The sequence below is a fragment of the Sinohyriopsis cumingii genome, chromosome 12 (genome assembly GCF_028554795.1).
Source record: "Sinohyriopsis cumingii isolate HCF-2022 chromosome 12, ASM2855479v2, whole genome shotgun sequence".
NCBI classification, from domain to species: domain Eukaryota; kingdom Metazoa; phylum Mollusca; class Bivalvia; order Unionida; family Unionidae; genus Sinohyriopsis; species Sinohyriopsis cumingii.
Window position 1 is genome coordinate 78,895,228 of NC_142972.1, and position 24,816 is coordinate 78,920,043.

Here is a 24,816-nt window from a genome sequence, read left to right on the forward strand (position 1 = left end):
AAATGTGCATAATTCTTGTCAGTGACTGAAACACCTTTAATCACATACAAATATTTACATAAAAACTTAAGAAAATCTTGGGTGTATGTTGTTTTCAAACCAAATTAGTACAAGGCATACAAATTGGAAGTCCCAGCTTTGTGTCTGGAGTCCATGATTCATGAACCACAATAACCAAAATAAAAAATATCATGTTCTGTGAAAGAAACAATAACCTATAAAAATCCTGGCACGTAGACCTTTTCTTCTGTTAATAATTCACTCCACTATCAGGCATATTGGAAGCTACCATGTAAATCTGAATGCCAGTCAAGACTTGATGATTATAGTCCTTAACAAAATCTCCATCCACTGAATTTAATTTATAGACCTATTTCAAATGAGTACACACCTGATTAGGCTGTGGTATATTTAGACTTTCATACAAAACTAGTCTGTGATAAATCATCATTACACCAGGATTGCATGCTCAAGACCAAAATTCCATTTCCGTGTTAATTATGCACATCAGAGAGTACGACTAAATGTACTGGAAATTTCAAGACATGTCACATCCTATTCATACGTAAATGATCTCTACAATTTTGTTGCCTTGAGCTGAAATTAATTTAACATGGTGAAAATATGAATGTCAAAAATGCATGAACCAATTTGTTCCACATTTTATCTTATATATCTATAACTGTAATGTTATACTGGGGCTATACCTCTATCAAAATTGCTGGAAAATGGTGGAAATCTAACTTTACTGGAAGACCCTGGCCAAGCAAAACTGGATAGTTCATGTTCAGAGGAAAGATAAGGATATGGAAATAGGCAATCTGAAGATTTATGGAGACTGCCCAGTTACCAGGTCAAATGGCATTCTTCGCTGAAGCTTTGGTCTGTATCTTGAAAGGTTTCTCCAGCAGAAATCTGTTTAAGGAGGAATGGTCAATAATATTATGGAACTTTCCTCCTTTCTTGGGAATCTGAAAATCCAGGAGTAAAAGGCCATACACTAGTCATTCAACATCCTCTCTTGTATCTTTCTGAAGAAGGAAATGAAACTATTCCTTTAATTGCACTAGATTCAATTAGTGGAACACGGGGTACCTTACATTTAAATTCCAAATAACAAAGTTGGTCACTATCTTTCATGATGGAAAAAAACAGCCATCAATTATTACAGCAGACCAAGCCTTTGAAAAGTGGTTCAGTCTAACACTTTGGCAATCAATGGAAAATGGATATTCTACAATAGAGGGAGCCAGTACCCAGGGCTGTGCATCCTTGTCCTTAGGAAAGGGGGACGGGCTTGCAAACTCCTCACAGGGCCTAATGTGGTATCTAGTAGGGACATTTGATATGATTTAACTGTTTTCTAATTTTCTAGTCTTGTACATAATCATGTTGATTAGAATCCACATTTCATGAATGCTCTGCTTCTGCAGTCCAAAACAATACAAGCAGAATCTTTACAGCACACTCACCCCAAGGTCTTATGTCTAGCTCTATGGTATATGTAAGTGAGAACATCAGGAATTTGTGTTTATGCAAATTAATTAAATGATTATTTACAGGACTTGAAAATGCTGATGATATTAGAACCATGATAGTAGATTAAGTTTCTCTAATCAGCAAGAGTATCTTATACATAGATTTTAAAGAAATATATATATATATATATATATATATATATATATATATATATCTGACAATCTTTGCCCACCCTTACATTTAACATTTATATTTCGAGGAAGAGGTGGAAAGTGAGTGTGAGTCTGATCAGATATATTATAATCATTTATATGTTTTCAAATCAACTTCTAGACAACTCATTAGTGAGATATCAAATGTTCAGTTCAATGTAGGAAACACAGATGTGTGTACCAGAAAAAAATCAAGCCAGTTATAAAAATATGATATCAGGATGTCTCCTGTGAAGTCCGCTAGGCTGAGAGATATATATATATATATATATATATATATATATATATATATATATATATATATATATATATATACACACACACACACAGAAATGGTCAGAGAGGGCTTTTGAATTTCATTTGGTACAGTGAAAAGAGACTATTAAAGAAATATGTAGCCTAGCTATTTGTTTGTTTGCTCTACCAGCTAATTCCCCAATGTAGCTGCCACCTACCCTACACAGCTACAACAGTTGCACCTTTTTAGGGCCCAACTGCTGCAAGGGAGCCCTGAAATGGGGTTGTTGTAGAAATGCCCACTTGAGCCACTTCAGCACCCAAAGTAGGCAGTTTAATGTTCCAGGAAGGGGTATGAACAATGTAGCAAAATGCAGCAACCAATGGTAACAATGTTGAGAGAGGGATAGACCAACCCTTATGCTAACAAATTCTTGACCTTGCAAAACCTTTGGAAAAGTTCCTGAATCATAACCAGGTGCAGAAACAGCAAGAAATCTGATTAAGAGTTTGCCCCGGAAAGTTTTTCCAAACTGGAAAGAAATTTAGAGTCACCAGAACCTAATTGCTTGGAATGCAGTTCACTGGGCAAGAGATAGTTCATCTCATTTACTATTTTGTCAAAAGACCAGCTCTGTTCCTCCTCTTCCCCCTTGACTGACAGATGATAGGATGATGGGGACTGAAGGGAGAGAGTTCCACATCAGCTTATCCTGTATCAAACTGTTGACCAGGACAGAAAGGATGTCTTGTCCTGCCCTCTCTCCTTCAGAGGCAGGACTACGCAGTATGTGACCCAATGTCTCTATGTTGCAATGGAGACTGGAGGGAATACGAACTTGAAAATAATTCTTCCTGTAGAGCTAACAGATTGTCCCTGGCAGCAGAGTCAACAGAGAATGATTCTCTACCATCATGTGGAATTTGAGAGGAAAAGATCCATTATCCTCCATCTTTTTTGACCTAACTTCGAAAGAAGTTGTTGGTCCACAACTCTAACTAGAAATAATTCTGAACAAAATTTAAAACCAACACCCGTGTGAGGTGAGAAACAAAATAAAATGCAAGGCAGTACACAATTGTACCAGAAAAGCTGCTAATAACTCTAGAGAGAGCCAAAATTAAACTGAGAAAATTCTTGGTCACAGGAAATTCCAAACAATGATCATATTAAACATAATGAAAACAGAAAAATCATTGTGTTAACCCACAAAGTGAATAGGATTCTTCATCGACATAAAACAAGGCAGACATTATAACCATGCGACCATAAAAAAATGAAAGACAGTGCATAAATGAGGGGTGAACCATAGGTGCATTCTAGAACCTTCTGGTACACCCTAATGGAAGGACAAAATTCTCTTCATAGGTCAGCTTATTTTCCTTCTGAAAATTACCACTTACAGAACAGCAACATGTATTACTGTGCATCACTGATATTAAATTGAAATGACTGGTCGGAGTCTTGTTGGTCAAACTTATATGGGATATTGACAGTTCACTACAGAACTGAGATACTGTAACCTGATGTAGATACCAGACTGAGGTAGAAATCAAAAATCTGTCTGAAGCGTAAATGGTAGTTCTGTACAAAATTGAGATTGATTACACCTATTCAGTTTCCATTCAAAAGCATCCATTAATTAAGCTGTGCAATTGTCTACAGAAAAATGTCCACTAGGCTTTAATGTCAGCCATGTACAGTGGAGATCAGAGTTTGTAATAAATGTATGGTATAGGACAGAAACCGTTGTTTCTCCATACTTTCAAGGAATGCCACATGTAAGAGAGAAACCACAAACTTATTAATAATTTCAGGTACATCAGTTTATAACTGCCATATTTTTTCTTTTTATTTCTATTCTATTCTTGTCAATTTGAGTGTTGGGTGCAAGAAAAATTGTGTAACCACAGAGAGCAGGGATAATTCAAGTCCAATGTGTTAAAACATTGGTTTAGCAATGTATTTTAGAAGCTGATATACTCTACATACTAATATATGCCAGAATGTTCTTTTATATCCAATCTGGTTAGAGTGTCAGCCTTAGACGTGGGAGGTAGCGGGTTCAAACCCCTGCTGAGTCATACCAAAGATTTATAAAAATGGTACTAGCAACTGCCTTGCTTGGTGCTCACCATTAAGAGGTTAGTGTTCAGACTGGTCAGCCTGGTGTCAGGATAAATAAGACTGGGCAAGATACTATGCTACATGTCTGAGGCATGATCGCTATGTGCTAGACATCACAATGAACTGCCACACTGCATACGTCGTAGAAATGTCACTGAAAAAGTTTTAAAGCAACATTAAAATTCGAAATCACACACATGCACATATATCCAAATTAATGTTGTCAATTATTAATTGTGAGGGGAGTATTGTAAGAAACAGTGATATGTAACCACACAGAGCAAGGATAATTAACATGCAGTGGAAAAACATTGGTTGAGCAAATGTTTATGACAAGTTGATGCATTATATACATATATCAGTCAGATCCATGTATAAACTGCACTGACCCAGATCTGCCATTGCTTCATGTAAAGGTATATCTGGATCTATGCAGTTTATTAAGCGTAATCAGTAGAACAAACAACAAAGACCTAGACTAGATTTACAAGCAAGTATATATGGAAAATGTTATTAAAATTGACTGAAGTAGCATGGATGTGGGAGGTCGCAGATTCAAACCCAGGCCGAGATAGTAGAACAAACAACAAAGACCCTGGTTGTGTTGTTTGCAGCTAGACTAGATTTACAAGCAAGTATATATGGAAAATACTATTAAAAGTTACTGAAGTAGCATGGATGTGGGAGGTTGCAGGTTCAAACCCAGGACAAGTCACACCAAAGACTGCCTCGCTTTGTGCTCAGCATTAAGAGGTTAGTGTTAGGACTGGTCGGCCTGGTGTCAGGATAATGTGAATGGGTGGGATATGATGATAAATGTCTGTGGCATCATCAGATGCCCCTGTGCTAGACATCATTATAAACTGCCACACTGCAGACATCGTAACAGTATGACTGAATTTTTTTTTAAAGCAACAATAAAATTCTAAAACACACACACACACTGAAGTAGCAAAACTAGATAGTGGATTTAGAATATAAAAGACCATGGATGTTGCAGGTAAACACTGGCAAGGCACTATTAAGAAACTAATGAAAATTAGTATCTGCACCAGATAGCTATTATATACCCAATGAATGCAGCATGTGAATAAAGGGTTTTTCTGCACATGGCATGGGGGGGGTTCATATAAGTGTAATGTGTAAAATAGCTAACAGATAATTAAGTTCAGCTCACAAATGCAGGCGCATACCATCAGCTCAAACATCATAGTTCTCAAGACAAGGTCAGGTGTCAATATTCCGCATTAAATCAATTTTCCTAGAAATATCATGTAGGAGGAAAGGATCACTGCAAATTATCTGCCCCTAGATTAGAGAAGAATGATGGATGGTTTCTAGTTCTATAGCAGGACATGAAGGTTCTCCACTTCCTACAAACAACTGCTTTGATATCTGCCATTTTTCCCCAGTACTGTTAAGTGTTATCGGGAAACTTCCAATGAAGATTGGAAAAATGGTGGAAAGTTCTTCTTCAAAACCAACACTTGCAGACCTATAATTTAACATAAATTTCTCTGTAGCCAGAAGGACAAGTACACTAAAAAAATGTACTTGTCCTGCCGAATGTTCACTAGTTTCTATAAAACAATGTTGGACAGATATCAAGATTAACTAGCCATGCGACTATTGAAATAATGAAAACTACTAGTACAACAGAAAATTTACTAGCCAATACCTCATATGATGCCACGAATCACTACCTTATATCTAAAAATAGAAAGTAACCCTCAACTTTGGACAAAGAGAGAGATAATAATATGGTGGGCAAGTAAAATTATTTACATTAAAAAATACCATATTTAGTGAAAATGAATATAGCAAATTAACTTTTAATCAATATCATAATATAATGAAGCAGTAATTAATCTGACTGATTGGTTTGTAAATACTTTTCTATATGCCGATCAACATATATGCAAGGCTGTTCTGTTCCATTCATACATTTTGACCACTGATTTAATGCACTATAATACTCATGTACAGAAACTGCTATTTTAAGATCCACTTTAGACTTGTTATATATTTTTCTGATTTTATTGTTTTATTGCACTTTCTTCAACTATTTTAAAATATGACTTCATTTTAATTTTTAATAATAAAAATACATAATTATAAACAAGTAATTATTTTCTATTAAATTCAATTAATGTAAGCAGAAAGTACAGTATCTTGTGTAGAAATGCTGGATACAAAACATCCTAGTTAGAAAATGGCATGTGCATCCTGCTGGACTCTCGCCCCTCAACCAAATTTCAGTCAGCAGATTATTACTGAATCGTTTTTCTTCTTTTCAAAAAGGGCATGGTAATAAAGGATATGTGAACTTACAGTCTTTTTATCAGTCCAGGAACTTGAGTGTTTGTATCATTTCCACAAAATAATTGCAATTAAATGATGAAATAGCTTGTGCTCTAACATGGGAAAATATTTTTTTTACTCTCAGTTAAAATAATTTTAAAAAATCTGAGGTGAATGTGGCGTTTATGATTGAATTTGAAAGCGTTAGTTTGTTCAAAATGGGTGCAATGAAACAATTTTTATTATTAAATCTATTTCATTCTTGTAATTCACTTCCAAAGATTTACAACTGAATCATACAAAGATCAAATTATCAAAAATAATAAGATTAAAAATAATACATAATAATAATCACAATAATAACTATGTTAATTCCCTGTTCTAGGATGGGAGTCATTAAAAAAAAGTCTTAGCATAAAAAATGTATCTAAGAAATGATAAAAATTGGGATGCATGAGTTTTTAAAAAGGTTTGAACATAAAAATTATTTTAGAAAAGTATATAAAAAGAAATTCATATGCTGGGGTTTCAAACTCGTGACCTCTTGTTTGGCAAGAGTCAAAAAGGAAATTTTGAAAATAAAAATTAAAAAGAAGTTTTAAAATTGGGATGTGCAAGTTTAAAAGAAAGTTTCAACATTAAAAGAATTTTTGTTTAAAAAAATGTATAAATGCAATGCAGCAAGATTTGAACTCACAACCTTTTGTTTGGAAGCCAAGAGTGATAAATGAAAGTTTCAGCATAAAAGTTTTAAAAAGTAAAAACAAAATAAAAAAACACAAAAATGGGATGATCAAGTTTAAAAAGAAAGTCTGAACAATTTTCAGTCATATAACATGCACAAGTCACAACATATAAGCCTGTTTCCATCTGACACAGTTTTGTTTTAAAAGTATAGGCTGGCCCACTAAATAACCATACAGTATCAGTATAATGAATCTATGAGGTCAATTTCAAATTACAGAAACCCATCTGTTTTTTTGGAAATAGGTCATATACTGTAGCTTTAAACAGAAAGTCAGGAAATTATGTGTACATCTCTGCAAAATGTTCTACACTAACGCAAGTAAAGAGTTGATGCATGCTTGATGTTAAGAGCAAATAAATGCACGCTGATCTACTTGGCTAAGGGATGAGTAAGTAGTAAAGTTTTCCTTGACACAGTTCACAAGGACATAGTTACGATTTGAAAATAAAATGAAGCTATATATTAAGTGACACTATTGAAGGTATTCTTTCAATATATCCACCAATAGCATTTGATAAAAATCCATATATACACTTGTATATTATTATGCTCACAAAGCCAGTACAGACAAAACCCAAGTCCTGACCTTGACCCCTGACTCAACCACAAGGTCAACTGTATTTTATTTACATTACTGTCCAACAGATTTGCTGGTAAGTCATATTAAAATAAAGTAAAAGCTAATAGGTCCTTAAAAAAAAACATTTTGGGCCTAAAACCATTCAATTTCTTAAAGTTGTACTGTATATGAGGGAGAGTAAGCTTAGGTCAGATATCAGTATGGCCTTGGGCTGTTATCATAGCAATTACAGTGTACCTTGTTCTCTAGGAGACACATGGATACTACTGTCTTTATTGGCATCATTTTCCTCCATGTTGAATTTCTCACATGACCAGGCCATTGTGGAGATCTCCATTCCATCATGAATAGTGACCTGAGATACCATGGCCCCGGTGGAGTTCATCACAATTATTTGGCCATCCGTTGTGCCAAACATTACCTGAAGAATGAATCATAATCATTCAACATTCTAGCATAGAATGCGTAATAACTGCATCAAACATTACTACAATGAATCCAAACTAAAGATGGAAAAATTTAATATTCAGTACTTTGCTGATACATTTTGGTGGCAATTTTTTTTCCTCATTTATTTGCCATTTTGGGGAACAATGTCAATGATAAGACTTGATAGATGATTAACTGAAAATGCCATTTTGTTTTCTATCAGAATAACAAAATGTAACAGATACAGATGCCAGATCGCTTCTTTATTCCATCTAAATCTGGGTTTCAAAACCTCCTTCTTTTGAAAATTGTTTTTCCAGTCAAATGAGTCAATCAATCATTGGTTACTTTCAAAGAAATAATGAATTAACCAAATATAGTATTACATCTGTGATCATTTTTTTTTAAAATCAAATCCAATTCCACACAGTTAAAGACTCCAACTTTAAAAACTATACCCATGGTTTAAGCATGACATCGTGTGGAAAATTATCTGATTATTAACACATTGCCACCAATTAACAGAAAATGATGATTGGTCATGACATTTTTACTGAATCCTGGCAGTAATGTGGAATAAAAACTTATCACATACAAAATATTTATCACTAGATTGGTCATTGTTAGGAATAATGCTGAATTATAACACGCTATTGCATAAAACATAATGTGGCCTATAAGTGTCATAAATAATGCAAATCTTTGGAATTATTTAATAAAAAGCAAAGAACGTCCAACTTGTGTCCATGAATGTAATAAATAAAATACAACCTCACCATCATCTCCTTTTGACCATTTAATATCTAATGTACACTTACTATAAATCATGCTAAGTTACTTGAATTTCATACATGCGGCATATGGATGTACAATTCTCAAAACTTAATAAAGTGCTAAACAGATTATATCTTGCATCAAGATTCTAATATAAACAACATTTTAATAAATAAAATGCCCAACAAAAAATTGGCAAAACCATTAAGTATGTTATTTTGTGACTGATAGGACCACAAGCTCACCTTATGATCATCTGGTGACCATACACCACAGGTGATGCTTGTTCCATCCAGGTTCAACATGGATGACCAAAACCGCTGTCCTGCCACTGACCCCACGAGGACAAAACCATCACAGTAACAGATCAGTGCCATACGTCCATCATGAGACCAGGCAAAATCTGTCACCTGAAAATATGATTCAAACTTCGCATTAGAAAGTAAGGAAAATTTCATTCTGGAAAAGATAACTCTGGATGGATGTCATTTCAGCCAGAAGAAAGATAGAAGAACAAAGGACCAAAATTGAAGCAGAATACATGTAATCAAAGTATCGGTATTACTAATGCATGGATTAGCTATATTGATATGAACTTTGTACTAAATACATGTAATCCACTAAAGTCATCAACTAAAGCTAAACCAGTCAGATGTAACATTAACTAAACCTAAACCAATCAGATGTAACAACTAAATCTAAACCAGTTAGATGTAACATTAACTAAATCTAAACCAGTTAGATGTAACATTAATTAAATCTAAATCAATTATATGTGACATCAACTAAATATAACTCCTCTAAATACTATTGTAGTATGCTGGAAATTAAGCTTATTAGGATTCCAATATTCAGTTTCCAATATGGAATTTTAGAGCACTGCTGAAAATAGGGATAACAAAGGGCAAGCTAATATGCTCTATAAAATGTAGAAAAGTTAGCACATACTTACCTTGAAAATGCAGTTATGAAATTTTAATATGTCAAACAAGATATCCAAGTGGACCTGATATCACTCATCTGACTTAAATAACATAACAATTGACCATTTGGCAAAACAGGATTATGTAGTACTGTAAGAACAAAACCAATGTAAACCAAGCATTATAGCATGTTGGTTTTACCTACTTTATGAAAAAAATTATTTCTGAAGATAAAAGCACAATCAATAAGTATAGTCTCTTGCTCAAATTCAAAGTCTTCAAAAATCTTATTGATATGATAGTCCTACTGACTAGTAGAGGAATAACCCAGAACACTAGTAAGAACCACCAACCCACTGGAAGCTACTGCCAAGCCTTCTCACATACCCACATTGGCTAAGCCTAAGACTTGAACCCAAGTGGACAGAGGTAAGATGGCTATGATCATAAAGGCAAGTGCTTTAAACCCCTCAGCTACCCAGGGCCACTACCAAGTCTGATATAAACTGTATGAGAAATACAGTACACTCAGCCACCCAGGGCCACTGCCAAGACTGATATAAACTGGACGAGAAATACAGTACACTCAGCCAACCAGGGCCACTACCAAGTCTGATAAACTGGATGAGAAATACAGTACACTCAGCCACCCAGGGCCACTACCAAGTCTGACATAAACTGGATGAGAAATACAGTACACTCAACCAACCAGGGCCACTACCAAGACTAATATAAACTGGATGAGAAATACAGTACACTCAGCCAACCAGGGTCACTAGCAAGTCTGATATAAACTGGATGAGAAATACAGTACACTCAGCCACCCAGGGCCACTACCAAGACTGACATAAACTGGATGAGAAGTACAGTACACTCAGCCACCCAGGGCCACTACCAAGTCTGATATAAACTGGATGAGAAATACAGTACACTCAGCCAACCAGGGCCACTACCAAGTCTGATATAAACTGGATGAGAAATACAGTACACTCAGCCAACCAGGGCCACTACCAAGACTAATACAAACTGGATGAGAAATACAGTACACTCAGCCATCCAGGGCCACTAGCAAGTCTGATATAAACTGTATGAAAAATACAGTACACTCAGCCAACCAGGGCCACTACCAAGACTGATATAAACTGGATGAAAAATACAGTACACTCAGCCAACCAGGGCCAGTACCAAGTCTGATATAAACTGGATGAGAAATACAGTACACTCAGCCACCCAGGGCCGCTACCAAGTCTGATAAAAACTGGATGAGAAATACAGTACACTCAGCCACCCAGGGCCACTACCAAATCTGATATAAACTGGATGAGAAATACAGTATCTAGACCTAGAGAAGTAACAATCTCAGCCAATGAAATTTGCAAGGTTTCAAATTGGGGTAAGTAGTTACGGGTTTTCTTTTTAGACCTTATATATATATTAGAATAATTAGTATATATAATGAACTAAGTACTTCAAGCACTGGGCTAAACCAGCTCAATTAGACGCACAAATCAGTAACAGGAGATTGTTCTTTTATATATAAAAATTCAAACCCTTGGGAAAACAGTGCTAGTGTTGGCAATATAAAGATATGGGATGGTCAGCTGACCAGAAACATATTTTTTTGCCTCAATATGCATGAACTTCACTCATGATCATACTCAACTTAGATCTTGATGACATATTTATAAATCTGAACAAAATCCATAAAAAATACTTTCTCTATCGTGCTAAAAACCTCGATTAGATATAAGATGACTTCATTAATATGCATACTAAAAATCATCCAGCAATTTAACGATATTAGCCTATTTACCAACTCCAAATAAAATTAGGTGACAAATAAAGTCTCTCAGATGGTAAAAAGCTCAGCGATTCATATGCAAAATCAACTCATTAATCTGAATCTGAACAGACCTTGATATATATATATATATATATATATATATATATATATGAACAGACCTTGATATATATATATATATATATATATATATATATATATATATATATATATATATATATATATATATATATATTCATATATATATGCAATAAACCGACAATGAACAGTGCAAAAGTAGTATCTAACTAGCATGAGTGCTTTCGACTCTTAGAAACAGTCATGTAAAGTTTTGCAAACACAATGGTTCTGTAAAAGCAGTCATTTTAAGTTTTGCAAACACAATGGTTTTACTGTTTTATTTTGTTGTCTTGTCTATGTTTTGTATTTGACTTTGAAAAAGACTCAGTAAGAGTCGAAAGTACTCAGGCTAGTCAGATACTAGTTTTGCACTGTTCATTGTCAGTTTATTGCATTTATCTTAATCAATCACGGACATATTCAGAATCAACTCATTATCATCCATGGATCTTGCTCATGGTTGTACTTGTCCAAAACCTTGATGATTTCAGACTAATAACCAAATCTGATCAAAACTATGTCAGAAATACAGTCTTTAGTTACAGCCAATCACATGCAAAGTTTCTTCGGTATTCAATGGAGAAATGCAAAAATAAGATGTGACAAGGATGATGTCAAAAGACCATTATGACTGCCAATCTTGTTGAACATCTTTAAACATTAGCACTGATAACTAGTGGGCAAAACCATGCTCCAAATATTCAGACAAGCAGATGTCTGCATAATTACCAAAGAAAAGAAACAAATCTTTGTACAAATTAATCTGCAAGGGAATTGACTTGCACTTTATCATATCAAATTTCTTTGATTTCAAAACATTAAATCAGATATACATAAAAGTTTGTTCCTCCCAACAGTAAGTCGATGATTACTGAAATCATTCTCGGTGTATTTATGATCACTTGCCAAGAAAAATGCTCACTATCCATATTTATAGTATTATTTGCAATATGTGGTAAAAATTTTGATTAAGGTTCTTGATGCAGACAGGCTGATGGGGATTCTCAATGTTCCAGTTTGGCTTCATCTTCTCTCCGTGCAAACTACATATTAGATACCACAAGTACTCACTTATAAGTCAAGTCAAAGTGCAAACAACAAAGATCCTGATCTGCCATAGCAATAAGCATAATGTGCCTGCAGATTAGGTTCTATGTTGTTTGTTCTACTGATTACTCCTAACAAACTGGACAGACCCAGATCTGTTGGCCCATTATGTGATGCCAGATCTGGGACTGTTCAGTCTGCAGCTGGACTCGTCTTGTAAGTGAGTATATATGGTATTTTTTATCATCATCTGGGGTTCTGAAACTCTGAAAGAATACTTTTTGTCCTTGGTAATCAACATACCACCAGACCTGATCTGATTTTGATAAATACTCTGACTTGTAAGTTTTCTTCTGAGCTATTACAGTATCTTTTGGTAACACTGAGATTGCAATAATTGATGGATCTTCTGCCCAGGTACTTTTGCCAATCACATGTGCTCTCACCCATGCTGCACAATAATCAATTTGACCTTTCCACTCATACATGATGAACATAAATGTAACCTACTGTATCTACTTGTTTATAAGTACACAGAGCCTCACATAATGCATTGGAAAATCAGAGTATATGTTATCTGCGGTTGGATCCACCTTATAAGTGAGTACACATGGTACCAAAGTTTTCTTTAAATAAAATACTATGAAGATTCACCAAGATTCCAATCTATCATGGTAAACATGACCTTTCTGCACTTAAATTCATACTGTACAGTGGCACAAAGCCAAGCCTGAGGAAAACGAACTTTGTTAATAATTGTTTCTATCACCAAATTTGTTACTATGCTTTGATTATTTTTTTTTGCTTGCTTGATTTTACAGACATTTTATAGGTGAGAACTTGTACTATTACTGGAGGAAAGTTTTGTTAGAGCCTGAGCCACTGTCTAGAGCACTTCCTGTATGTTTGGCACTCGACAAGACCAACCACTGTCTTTACATCTGCCAATTTGTCTACTTTTCTAAAGCTCGCATTTTGCCTAAATCATTTATAGTTACTGTAATTTCATTAACTGACTTTTACAATGTGATAATTCATGTAACAAAACAAATAAATTCGTTAAGTTCTGTTTCAAATGTCTTTTTCGCTTTACCGTCTTCACCAGCTTTCTTCAACTCCATTAGTCTTTAGCACCTCCTTACACCATCTCTTAACCATTTCCTGTTTCTATTTTAAGATGTTTTGATTCTTTATTTTGTCCTGGAGATGCTTTGACAAGATCTGCAATCACTGAATCTTTATGTGCCATGCTCTTTCACATAAACTCACACCATGCTGTTTCTATTATCTGGATATACCTCAGGATCCATCGTTGTTAAGTATATTTAATTTACATTGTTTGCTAGATTTTATAAATTAATGTTTCTTATTTCATTACATCCTAATGTATGCTGGACTTGATCTTGTCAAAAACTGAGTTCATTTCTGCTTGAACCGAACTGACATTTTTATTTTATTCTGGGTAAACAATTAATACATGGCTAAATTATTATCTATGTGTATGGGTTTAAAGTCAGTACAGTGCATTGTTATTAATAGAAGTAAATGTTTATCTGGGTCTAGGTTTTGGAATTTTCTTAATTATTTTTTTACATAATCCAGGTTATGGCTTATATTTTGTAAACATCAGAATCATTCTAGAAGGTTATTTTCCATTAGGTAATATTTTTTTTCTTCAGAAAATGCTAATTGTGACCTGAGGTCAAGTAGAAAGCTATATAATCTTGTAACTGAAGAGTTTTTTCAGTCATGCCCTAAGATTTGGCACTTTGAAGTTGTATTATATGTTGTGTCCAGCTGGGCTGATTTTATTTCTTCAAATTATTGAATTCAAGTGATTGTTTTCTCTGGAAATACAAAAGTGCTATGATAAAATTCTTGGATATAGACATTCACTGGAATTTATAGTGAATTCACACCTGGAATTACATTACTGCGATTCAACAAAAGACTGTTGACACATCAACACTCTATAAGCTATTACAGACATGTCATCGCGATTTTTCTATTTATTCTGGCTTTATACAGCATTTTATTAAACCTTCCAGACTTTTAATTATCAAGACTTTAGTCTGTAATTCTTGGATTATTTTGAGATTTAATTCACAATACCGTAAGTTATTTTTCCTAAATTTCACTCTGCGTTCTAGGGAAATAAATTATTTGTTGAATTTTACAAAGGCTGTTGCTTTTCACTATTTTCTGTTAATTATTTATTTAAGAGCATAGACTCATAACAATCACAGAGATGCTTCATTTACGTTAATTTGGCCTAGCACTGTTATGTGCCCCAAACCCAATATCTGATCAATGGCCCAGTCCCATTTCATGTGTTTTCTTGTACCTAAACTAGTCTGGTTGTTATTTGGTTTTTTGTTTTGCTTCTTTCCTTTGCATCCTCATAATGCACTACAAATTACTGTTTTGATGGGCTAAACCACTTTTTCAGAAAAAGAGTAATACCCATGCTTGTTTTGAAAGTTACTGCAACACTTGTATCACCATTTCATTTACAAGACACACATCAGTGACAGTTCAGATATCACAAACCTGATTTCACTAAAAACTTCAGATCAACTCTAGAAAGCTGACAATATTTTGCCCTTCATGTTGACACAACAGTAATGACAAAAAAAAAACAACAGAATTTGTCAGGAATGGAAACAGATGTTGAGAAAATCAGGTGACAGATAATTTCACTAAATCAAATTATGTTAGGAATTCTCACCTGATACTAAGGTTACCCAGCCATGACTTCCAGTTTACTTATGGCAGACATTACATGTAGTGTTCTCCTGTTGAATAATTGTTTTGCATGCTTTTATGAAAATCTACATACCATAGTTGGAGGAAATTGTTATCTGTGTTAAAGATATATCTAGGTAAGATTTTATCACTGCAAGCTTTGAAAGTGTTTATTGCAGGGACCTCAACTACATATACTGGGACTTTTAAATCTCTTAAGTCCCAGATGAAAGTAGTGATGTCATGTGCTTTACTGTGCACAGATATTCTCCAAAATTATTTGGTTGTATGCTACTGAATCAGATTCAAATACAAATTTAAATTCATTTTGCTATTGCCAATTATTTCCTTTTTATATAAAAATTAGGTAGATGAAAGTCCTCCTGATCCAAGATAAAATCTCCTGACACAATTTTTTTCATCTCCTGAATTCTAGATTGTCAGTGTCTTCTCATATTAAAATCAAACCAGCTTTGATATTATGTACAACTGGAAAAATCATTTACCATATGCTAAAACAAGACAAAGCAGTTGACTCACATAAACACATAAATAATTTTTGTCCTTCCTGCATATTTCCCCTTGTTGTCTAGAGTATAAAAAAAATGCACTGTTCTTCTGAGAATGGTTTGACAACATGCATAATCTTCTGATGATGTCTCTTTTACACAAGTTTTCCAGAAATCCACTGAAAATGGTCAATGCAACATTCACAAACATCTTTCATATACTGCAACCATCTGTAAGCTAACAGGGAGATAACTCTTCCATCAATTCGAGCACAAATATTTGTCAATATGTACATCTTTCAATGATGACCACAATATTTACTGAGCCTCACTGCAATCCATAAACAAACTGTGATATCGGCCTGAGATTGGTCACCTAGCTGGCACCTGCCTAACAGTAAAATACAAGAGCAGTTGATCAAAAATTTGGGGTTGATAGGATTCTGTTCAGTATTTCTCAAACGCTGTTGATCCCATATCATGAAAGTGACTGTTCAAGGTTTGCTAGTTTTTGTATCTTCATCCAAATTTGATTGCACATATTATTATTATTACTACTATTATTATTATTATTATTATTGTTATTATTATTGAAAGGACACTATCCTAGGATTTGACATCATAACATCATTTGTATAAATTTAAAAAGCATTCAAATTAAGGCACATTCTGTCAAATTTTGGACAAATGCTTTCAAACAGCTTTTTATAAGAATCTTTCAAGGTTTGTTTTTGTAACAGAAGCCATATCTGATGGCAGATTGGCATTTTTACACAATTTTAAGAGCACCTTATCCCAGAAGTTTTTCTGTACAATGTGATAAAATTATCTTGATCAGTTTTAGAGAAGGCATCGATATTTATGGTAGGTAAAGCTGATGGGCAATAACTATTGGAGTAAAAAGATTTGTAAATATGCACATCTTCAGATGATGACCTTATCATTTACCAAGTATCTGTGCAATCAAATGATAATACAAAACAAGTAGCATTCACAAGGTCTATAGTGTCCCATTAAATGTCAAAAGGGCAATAACTCTTTTCAAACTTTCAGAAGCAATGTCATTTGTCTAAGTGCACACCTTTAGGTGATGACCATAATATCTGCAAGGTAATCCATCAACAACTGTAGGTCTAGTTGGACTAACAAGATTGTGTGCCAAATACACTGACATATGCAAGGCCAGTGACATTAATTTGCCCTGTGCTAGAATGAAGACACATTTCAAGGCCCCTGACACAAACTTACCATGTACTGGAACAATGACTTCCCATTTCAAGATCCATGACATCTATTTGCCATGTACTAGAATAAAGACACCACATTTCATGATCTGTGACATCTATTTGCCATGTACTAGAATAAAGACACCACATTTCAAGATCTGTGTCGCCTATTTGCCATGTACTAGAATAAAGACACCACATTTCAAGACCTGTAACATTTATTTGCCATGTACTAGAAGACACCACATTTCAAGGCCAGTGACATCTATTTGCCATGTACTTGAAAAAAGACACCACATTTCAGGGCTGGTCACATTTATTTGCCATGTACCAAAATAGAGACACATTTCAAGGACAGTGACATTTATTTGCGATGTACTAAAACAAAGATACCACATTTCAATGCCAGCTGACATTTCTTTGACCATGTACTAGAATAAAGATATTTCAAGGCATGTAACATCTATTTTGTAATCGTTAGGATAAAAACACCTCATTTCAAGGCATGTAACATCTATTTGCCATGTATTAGAATAAAAACACCTCATTTCAAGGCATGTAACATCCTTTAGCCATGTATTAGAATAATGACATCACATTTCAAAGCCCATAACATTTCACTCCAATTATTCCTGGAAACTCATGGGCTCCAATACACTAAATGGATTATAAAAGAAATAACTATGTGGGCTTTTGATGATGGAATCAATACACTCCCTCATTTCTGATAATGCCTGTCGAATCAAATTCAATACACAAATGACAAAGTACAACAGCACAAATCTGATCAGAAGCTAAATAAAAGGTCTTTCCTCACTATAAAGCCACCCACTATACTGCTGCCTTTTTTACAATGCAGGTATTGTCCATCACATTCTACTGACAGATTTTTATTTTATTATTACTACTAATTTATTTCACTTAATAATAGCTCTAAGAACTTTAAGAACCAATCATAATGTTGTTTCACATCATTAGAATACATATCTGTGGCTTTTTAATGACTTTTTATGATTCAGATTTGTTGACAGATCAGGTTCAATGATGTTTGTACTCCTAACAGACCCAGTGCATTATGTGCCAGCAGATTTTGGTCTGTGCAGTTTGTAGGTGAACTCGTGTTATAATTGAGTACATATGGCAATGCAACCACATTTGGAATGTTGGCCACTTTTAGGACTCTTATAAACATATTACATGTATCACATGGGAGCATACTTCAGTGATTTTGTGTATCAAATACTATAGTTCTGCAACTCTGCCAATAAATCTGTCTCAAATACTACCATTTTGGAACTCTAATCAATTGTCTGTCTCAAATACTACCGTTCTGCCACTCTACTCAATAGTCTATGTCACAAATACTACCATTATGCCACTCTACTAATACTTCTGTGTCCTGTTTTGTAATGCTACTAATGATTCTATGTCTCAAATTCTACTATGACTTGCGACTCTGCTAACAATTTGGTCTCAAATACTACTGTTTTGCCACTCTAACTGATTACCGGTACATGTCACAAATATAATTTTTCGCCACTCTACTAATGAATCTATGTTTTCAAATACAATGTCTAGCTGCTTTACTAATAATTCTGTATCTCAAATATTACTGTTTTGCCACAACTAATGATTAAATGTCTCAGTTATTACTGTTTTGCTACTCTATTACTGATTCTATCTCAAATTCTACTGTTTGCCAGTCTACAAATGATTCTGTCTACTATGTTGTGCAACTCTAATAATGATCCTATCTCTCAAACACTACTATATCTTGCCACTCTATTAATGATTCTATGTCTCAAATGTAATGTTTTCTTCCTCTAATAGTAATTCTGACTCAAATACCATTTTTTGCCACAACTGATGATAATGTTTCAAATTCTACTGTTATGCCACTCTACTAGTGATTCTATATTTCAAATATTACATTTGCCACTCTACTAGTGATTCTATATTTCAAATATTACATTTGCCACTCTACTAGTGATTCTATATTTCAAATATTACATTTGCCACTCTACTAGTGATTCTATATTTCAAATATTACATTTGCCACTCTACTAGTGATTCTGTATTTCAAATATTACATTTGCCACCCTACTATTGATTCTTTGTCTCAAATACAATATTTTGCTGCTGTACTAACACATGTAATTCTGTATCTCAGATACTACTGTTTGCCACAAATAATGATTCAATGTCTCAAATACTACAGACTATGCTTAGCCCCTATACTAACATTTGTCACAAATACTAGTGTTTTGCCCTTCTACTAATAATGTCTCAAATACTAGGGTTTTGCCACTCTACTAATAATTGTCTCCAATAGTACTGTTTTGCCCCTCTACTAATAATTGTCTCAAATACTAGTGTTTTGCCCCTCTACTAATAATTGTCTCAAATACTAGTGTTTTGCCCCTCTACTAATAATTGTCTCAAATACTAGTGTTTTACCACTCTACTAATAATTGTCTCAAATACTAGTGCTTTAATGCCCCTCTACTAATAGTTGTCTCAAATACTACTGTTTTGCCCTTCTACTAATAATTGTCTCAAATACTACTGTTTTGCCCCTCTACTAATAATTGTCTCAAATACTAGTGTTTCTCCCTTCTACTAATAATTGTCTCAAATATGTGTTTTTCCACTCTACTAATAATCGTCTCAAATACTACTGTTTTGCCTCTCTACTAATAATTGTCTCAAATGCTAGTGTTTTGCCCCTCTACTAATAATTGTCTCAAATACTAGTGTTTTGCCCCTCTACTAATAATTGTCTCAAATACTAGTGTTTTACCACTCTACTAATAATTGTCTCAAATACTAGTGCTTTGCCCATCTACTAATAATTGTCTCAAATACTACTGTTTTGCCCTTCTACTAATAATTGTCTCAAATACTAGTGTTTCTCCCCTCTACTAATAATTGTCTCAAATATGTGTTTTTCCACTCTACTAATAATCGTCTCAAATACTACTGTTTTGCCCCTCTACAAATAATTGTCTCAAATACTAGTGTTTTGCCACTCTACCAGTGGTTATATGACCCATACTACTGTTATATGACCCATACTGTTTTGCCACTCTACTTAAAGTGATTCTATAAATCATACTTCTATGTTTTTCTATTCTTCTAATGATTTGGTCTCAAATATGACTTGTTTTGATATTGAACTAATGATTCTGTGTATCAGATTTCTTCTGTTTTGTCTAATGTTTTACTGCAATGTCTCAAATACTGTTATGCCACTCTACAAGTGATTTTGTCGCAAATACTATGTTTTACCACTCTACTAATGCTTCTATGTCACATACTACTTTCTCTTTTGCCACTTTACTAATAATTAGAGCTGGGTACCATGAAAAGTTTTGTACTGCAGTATTTCTGAACATATCATGATATGTACCACAGTATTCTGCAAATATATTAGGGACCAATAATTCAATGTTCTGGGAAAAAGGCCTGATACTGCTTGATTAATTTCTGTCATTCAGCTATCAAGAGTTGGAAAATCCCCACCTCATCCAAGTATTTGATGCAATGGATGAAGAGGATTCTTTGAAATATTAGCCAAAAGTTGGAGGATTGATGATCCCACCCTGGAGTTTCTTCCCACCCCATTTGGGTTATATGGAAACAAATTTCTCTTCTCTTTCAAATGACATGAGGCACCAGTTGCATAGGCGTTTATAAGTATTGGTAACATGGTCATGCAGATAAAACTGGTTTTGTCTTATGGTCTTTACAAAGAGCCAGGTAGTCAATGCTTCCAGCAATATGCAACTTCAATCCAACAGGTTGCTGGCCTAATATGAGAAATGAATTATTTTGTTCTGATTTATAGCAATAACACCAAATTATATTCATATCATTTGGAAAAAATATAAATTGTTACTGTTTTGCCACTCTACAAATAGTATGTATAAATTATTACTGTTTTTCCACTCTACTAATAGTATGTATAAATTATTACTGTTTTTCCACTCTACTAATAGTATGTTTAAATTATTATAAATTATTTTGGTTTTAATACTCTACTAATAGTATGCATAATTTATTACTGTTTTTCCACTGCACTAATAAGCATGTATAAATCAATGTAAATTATTACTGTTTTGCCACTCTACTAACAGTATGTATAAATTATTACTGTTTTGCCACCCTATTAATAGAATGCATAATTTATTACTGTTTTTCCACTCTACTAATAGTATGCATAAATTATTATTGTTTTTCCACTCTACTAATAGCATGCATAAATTATTACTGTTTGCCACTCTACAAATAGTATGCATAATTTATTACTGTTTTTCCACTCTACTAATAGTATGCATAAATTATTATTGTTTTTCCACTCTACTAATAGTATGCATAATTTATTACTGTTTTTTCCACTCTTCTAATAGTATGCATAAATTGTTACTGTTTTTCCACTCTAATAATAGTATGCATAATTTATTACTGTTTTGTTACTCTACTAATATTATGTATAAATTATTACTGTTTTTCCACTCTACTAATATTCTGTATAAGTTATTATGAATTATTACTGTTTTTCCACTCTGCTAAATAGCATGTATAAATTATTACTGTTTGCCACTCTACTAATAGCATGTATAAATTATTACTCTTTGCTACTCTACTAATAGTATGTATAAATTATTACTCTTTGCCACTCTATTAATAGCATGTATAAATTATTACTCTTTGCCACTCTACTAATAGTATGTATAAATTATTACTCTTTGCCACTCTATTAATAGTATGCATAAATTAATACTGTTTTCCCACTCTACTAGCAGTATGTATATATTATTACAGTTTTTCCAATCTACTAATATTTGCATAAGTTATAATAAATTATTACTGTTTGCCACTCTACTAATAGTATGTTTAAATTAATATTATTTGCCACTCTACTAACAGTATGCATAAATTATTACTGTTTTTCCACTCTACAAATAGTATGTATAAATTATTACTGTTTACCACTCTACTAATAGTATGTTTAAATTATTACTGTTTGCCACTCTACTAATAGCATGTTTAAATTAATATTATTTGCCACTCTACTAACAGTATGCATAAATTATTACTGTTTTTCCACTCTACAAATAGTATGTATAAATTATTACTGTTTACCACTCTACTAATAGTATGTTTAAATTATTACTGTTTGCCACTCTACTAATAGTATGTTGAAATTATTAATGTTTTCCCACTCTACTAATAGCATGTATAAATTATTAATGTTTTACCACTCTAAATTATTACTGTTTTACCACTCTACTAATAATATGTTTAAATTATTAATGTTTTACCACTCTACTAATAATATGTTTAAATTATTACTGTTTTACCACTCTACTAATAGTATGTTTAAATTATTACTGTTTTACCACTCTACTAATAATGTTTAAATTATTACTGTTTTACCACTCTACTAATAGCATGCATAAATTATTAATGTTTTACCACTCTACTAGGAGTATGTTTTAATTATTAGTTTTACCACTCTACTAATAGTATGTTTTAATTATTACTGTTTTACCACTCTACTAATAATATGTTTAAATTATTACTGTTTTACCACTCTACTAATAGCATGCATAAATTATTAATGTTTTACCACTCTACTAGGAGTATGTTTTAATTATTAGTTTTACCACTCTACTAATAGTATGTTTTAATTATTACTGTTTTACCACTCTACTAATAGTAATGTTTAAATTATTAATGTATGCCACTCTACCAATAGTATGTTTAAATTATTAATGTTTGCCACTCTACTAATAGCATGTTTAAATTAATATTATTTGCCACTCTATTAATAGTATGCATAAATTAGTATTGTTTTTCCACTTTACTAATAGTATGCATAATTTATTAGTTTTTCCACTCCACAAATGGTATGCATAAATTATTACTGTTTTGCCACTTTATTAACAATATGCATAAATAATAATAAATTATTACTGTTTTTCCACTTTATTTTAATAGTATGTTTAAATTATTACTGTTTGCCACTCTACTAATAGTATGAATAAATTATTACTGTTTGCCACTCTACTAATAGTATGCATAAATTATTACGGTTTGCCACTCTACTAAATAGTATGTTTAAATTATTACTGTTTTGCCACTCTATTAATGGTATGCATAAATTAGAATAAATTATTACTGTTTTTCCACTTTATTAATAGGATGTTTAAATTATTACTGTTTGCCACTCTACTAATATTATGTTTAAATTATTACTAATTGCCACTCTATTATGCATAAATTATTACTGTTTTACCACTCTACTAATAGCATGTATAAATTATTACTGTTTGCCACTCTACTAGTAGTATGTTTAAATTATTACTGTTTTACCTCTCTACTAGTAGCATGTATAAATTATTACTGTTTGCCATTCTATTAATAGTATGTTTAAATTAATATTATTTGCCTCTCTATGAATAGTATGTTTAAATTATTACTAATTGCTACTCTACTAGTAGCATATATAAATTATTACTGTTTTACCACTCTACTAATAGCATGTATAAATTATTACTGTTTGCCACTCTACTACTAGTATGTTTAAATTATTACTGTTTTACCTCTCTACTAGTAGCATGTATAAATTATTACTGTTTGCCATTCTATTAATAGTATGTTTAAATTAATATTATTTGCCTCTCTATGAATAGTATGTTTAAATTATTACTAATTGCTACTCTACTAGTAGCATATATAAATTATTACTGTTTTACCACTCTACTAATAGCATGTATAAATTATTACTGTTTGCCACTCTACTAGTAGTATGTTTAAATTATTACTGTTTCACCACTCTACTAATAGCATGTATAAATTATTACTGTTTGCCATTCTATTAATAGTATGTTTAAATTAATATTATTTGCCACTCTATTAATAGTATGTTTAAATTATTACTGTTTGCCACTCTATTAATAATATGTTTAAATTAATATTATTTGCCACTCTATTAATAGTATGTTTAAATTAATATTATTTGCCACTCTATTAATAGTATGTTTAAATTATTACTGTTTGGCACTCTACTAGTAGCATGTATAAATTATTACTGTTTTACCACTCTACTAATAGCACGTATAAATTATTACTGTTTGCCACTCTATTAATAGTATGTTTAAATTAATATTATTTGCCACTCTATTAATAGTATGTTTAAATTATTACTGTTTGGCACTCTACTAATAGCATGTTATAAATTATTACTGTTTGCAACTCTATTAATAGTATGCATAGATTATTATTGTTTATCCACTTTACTAATAGTATGCATAATTTATTAGTTTTTCCACTCCACAAATAGTATGCATAAATTATTACTGTTTTGCCACTCTATTAATAGTATGCATAAATTATAATAAATTATTAGTGTTTTTCCATTCTACTAATAGTATGTTTAAATGATTACTGTTTGCAACTCTACTAGTATTATATTTAAATTATTACTGTTTTGCCACTCTACTAATAGTATGTTTAAATTATTACTGTTTGCAACTCTACTAATAGTATGTG

The 24,816-nt window shown here is 32.8% G+C and overlaps 1 protein-coding gene across 1 annotated transcript in view; it reads right to left on the reverse strand.

Annotated features, from left to right (window-relative positions):
* LOC149786798 (tubby-related protein 4-like) overlaps window positions 1–24,816 on the reverse strand; it is a 341,424-nt gene that overhangs the window by 203,822 nt on the left and 112,786 nt on the right. Inside the window, exons 5-6 of the mRNA XM_089977301.1 lie at window positions 9,134–9,298; window positions 7,923–8,106 (exon numbers count right to left, since the gene is read on the reverse strand). Coding sequence (XP_089833427.1) covers window positions 7,923–8,106; window positions 9,134–9,298 — 349 coding nt within the window. The remainder of the gene's footprint in view (window positions 1–7,922; window positions 8,107–9,133; window positions 9,299–24,816) is intronic.